Here is a 1,389-nt window from a genome sequence, read left to right as displayed (position 1 = left end):
GTGCAACAGGCGTAATGATATGACGCAGCGCCTGAAAATAGGCTACCTTCCGTCAACACAACAGAACTATTTTCAGGCGCTGCGTCATATTACGCCTGCTGCTCTCATGGTAATTTTTTGTCAAGTAATTTGAAAGTTGCATTCAAAAGGGATAATACACTCAGCTGAAAATTGCATTTTTAAGTTCACTTATCTGTTCTAAAAATCTGTTAAAAAATGTGATGACGTCACATAATAGCAGAATGCTAGCGTGTTCCGGCCAACAAAATCCTAACCTGTAAGAAATCTAAAGGACATAAGTACTCGTTCATTCGACTTTTGGCCTATAATCTATATTGAACTTGCGGAATCAACAATTAAATCTATGTGGATTCAACGACAAGCAGGAGAAAGAGATACGTTTAGCCGTTTAGCTCCATAGACTCCCATTCATTCTGCACTCGCCCGCGATCACCTCCAGTGGAATTCTAATGGAACTGCAACCAACATGATACACAATGGGGCTAATAGGAAGTGCCAAGGCTCTCCGTTAGACGGGCTCTGACAGAACTCAAATTTTGGACGAAAGACCCGCATTCACACCAACGACGACACTGATCAAGTTATCGTTTTAAAAATCTGTCTAAATTTCAAAGAATACATTTACATTTGATCATTTAGCAGACACTTTTATCCAAAGCGACTTACAAATGAGGAGAGCAATAGAACCAGTTAAACTAATAACAGGACAATGTAAGTGATGTGACCCTTCTCGGGTTGGTCTAACGTAGTAGGCCTATATGTAATATTTTTTTATTAAGATTCCGCTTTACAGATATACCGATAACGAGACATAGGTTGTGAGAATGATTTTTTTTCCAGATGATGAACGATAAAAACATTGACAGTTGTCGTTCTCAGTGTCACATTTATTCTGTTGGTTCAACTCAAGTATCTAAACCGTAAAGTGTTTTCTGGAAGTGAAATATGAATACAATATAGCTTTACAAAAGTGTAGTTTCAGCTCATATAACAGTAATAGGCACATTTAGGCATCATTCAATCAAATTCCACCTTGATACAAGATACATGAATCATAAATATGATGAACTATGGGCTCAGAGGTTCTTGCTGTCCTCGTCCTCCTCGCTCGGACTCTCCTGCGAGTTCCTCTTCGGGTTATCGACGATGTAGAAGTGGTTCTGGGAAATCTCACGACACAACATCATGTACTTGGAGGCTCTCCTGATCCGGGGCAGAACGAAGGTGTGTGTGAAGCCGTCTTTGCTCAGGCCCGGCTTGGACTGCGCCGCCAGAACACAGTTGATGAAAGTCAGCGTGAAGCTGTAGCAGTTGTGTGTTTCCTCGTTAAAGCTGGAACATAATCAACAACAGGCTGATGCACATAGA

The 1,389-nt window shown here is 40.8% G+C and overlaps 1 protein-coding gene across 1 annotated transcript in view; it reads right to left on the bottom strand.

Annotated features, from left to right (window-relative positions):
* Window positions 1-931: 931 nt before the first annotated feature.
* The window catches only part of mkrn2os.2 (MKRN2 opposite strand, tandem duplicate 2), a 6,819-nt gene continuing 6,361 nt past the window's right edge, over window positions 932-1,389 (bottom strand). Inside the window, exon 4 of the mRNA XM_056266563.1 lies at window positions 932-1,353. Coding sequence (XP_056122538.1) covers window positions 1,098-1,353 — 256 coding nt within the window. The 3' untranslated portion in view covers window positions 932-1,097. The remainder of the gene's footprint in view (window positions 1,354-1,389) is intronic.

This window comes from Rhinichthys klamathensis, unplaced genomic scaffold, assembly GCF_029890125.1.
Source record: "Rhinichthys klamathensis goyatoka isolate OS25496 unplaced genomic scaffold, OSU_Roscu_1.1 h1tg000249l_1, whole genome shotgun sequence".
NCBI classification, from domain to species: domain Eukaryota; kingdom Metazoa; phylum Chordata; class Actinopteri; order Cypriniformes; family Leuciscidae; genus Rhinichthys; species Rhinichthys klamathensis.
Note: the sequence above shows the minus strand (reverse complement) of the source record. Positions and strands in the feature narration are given on the sequence as shown.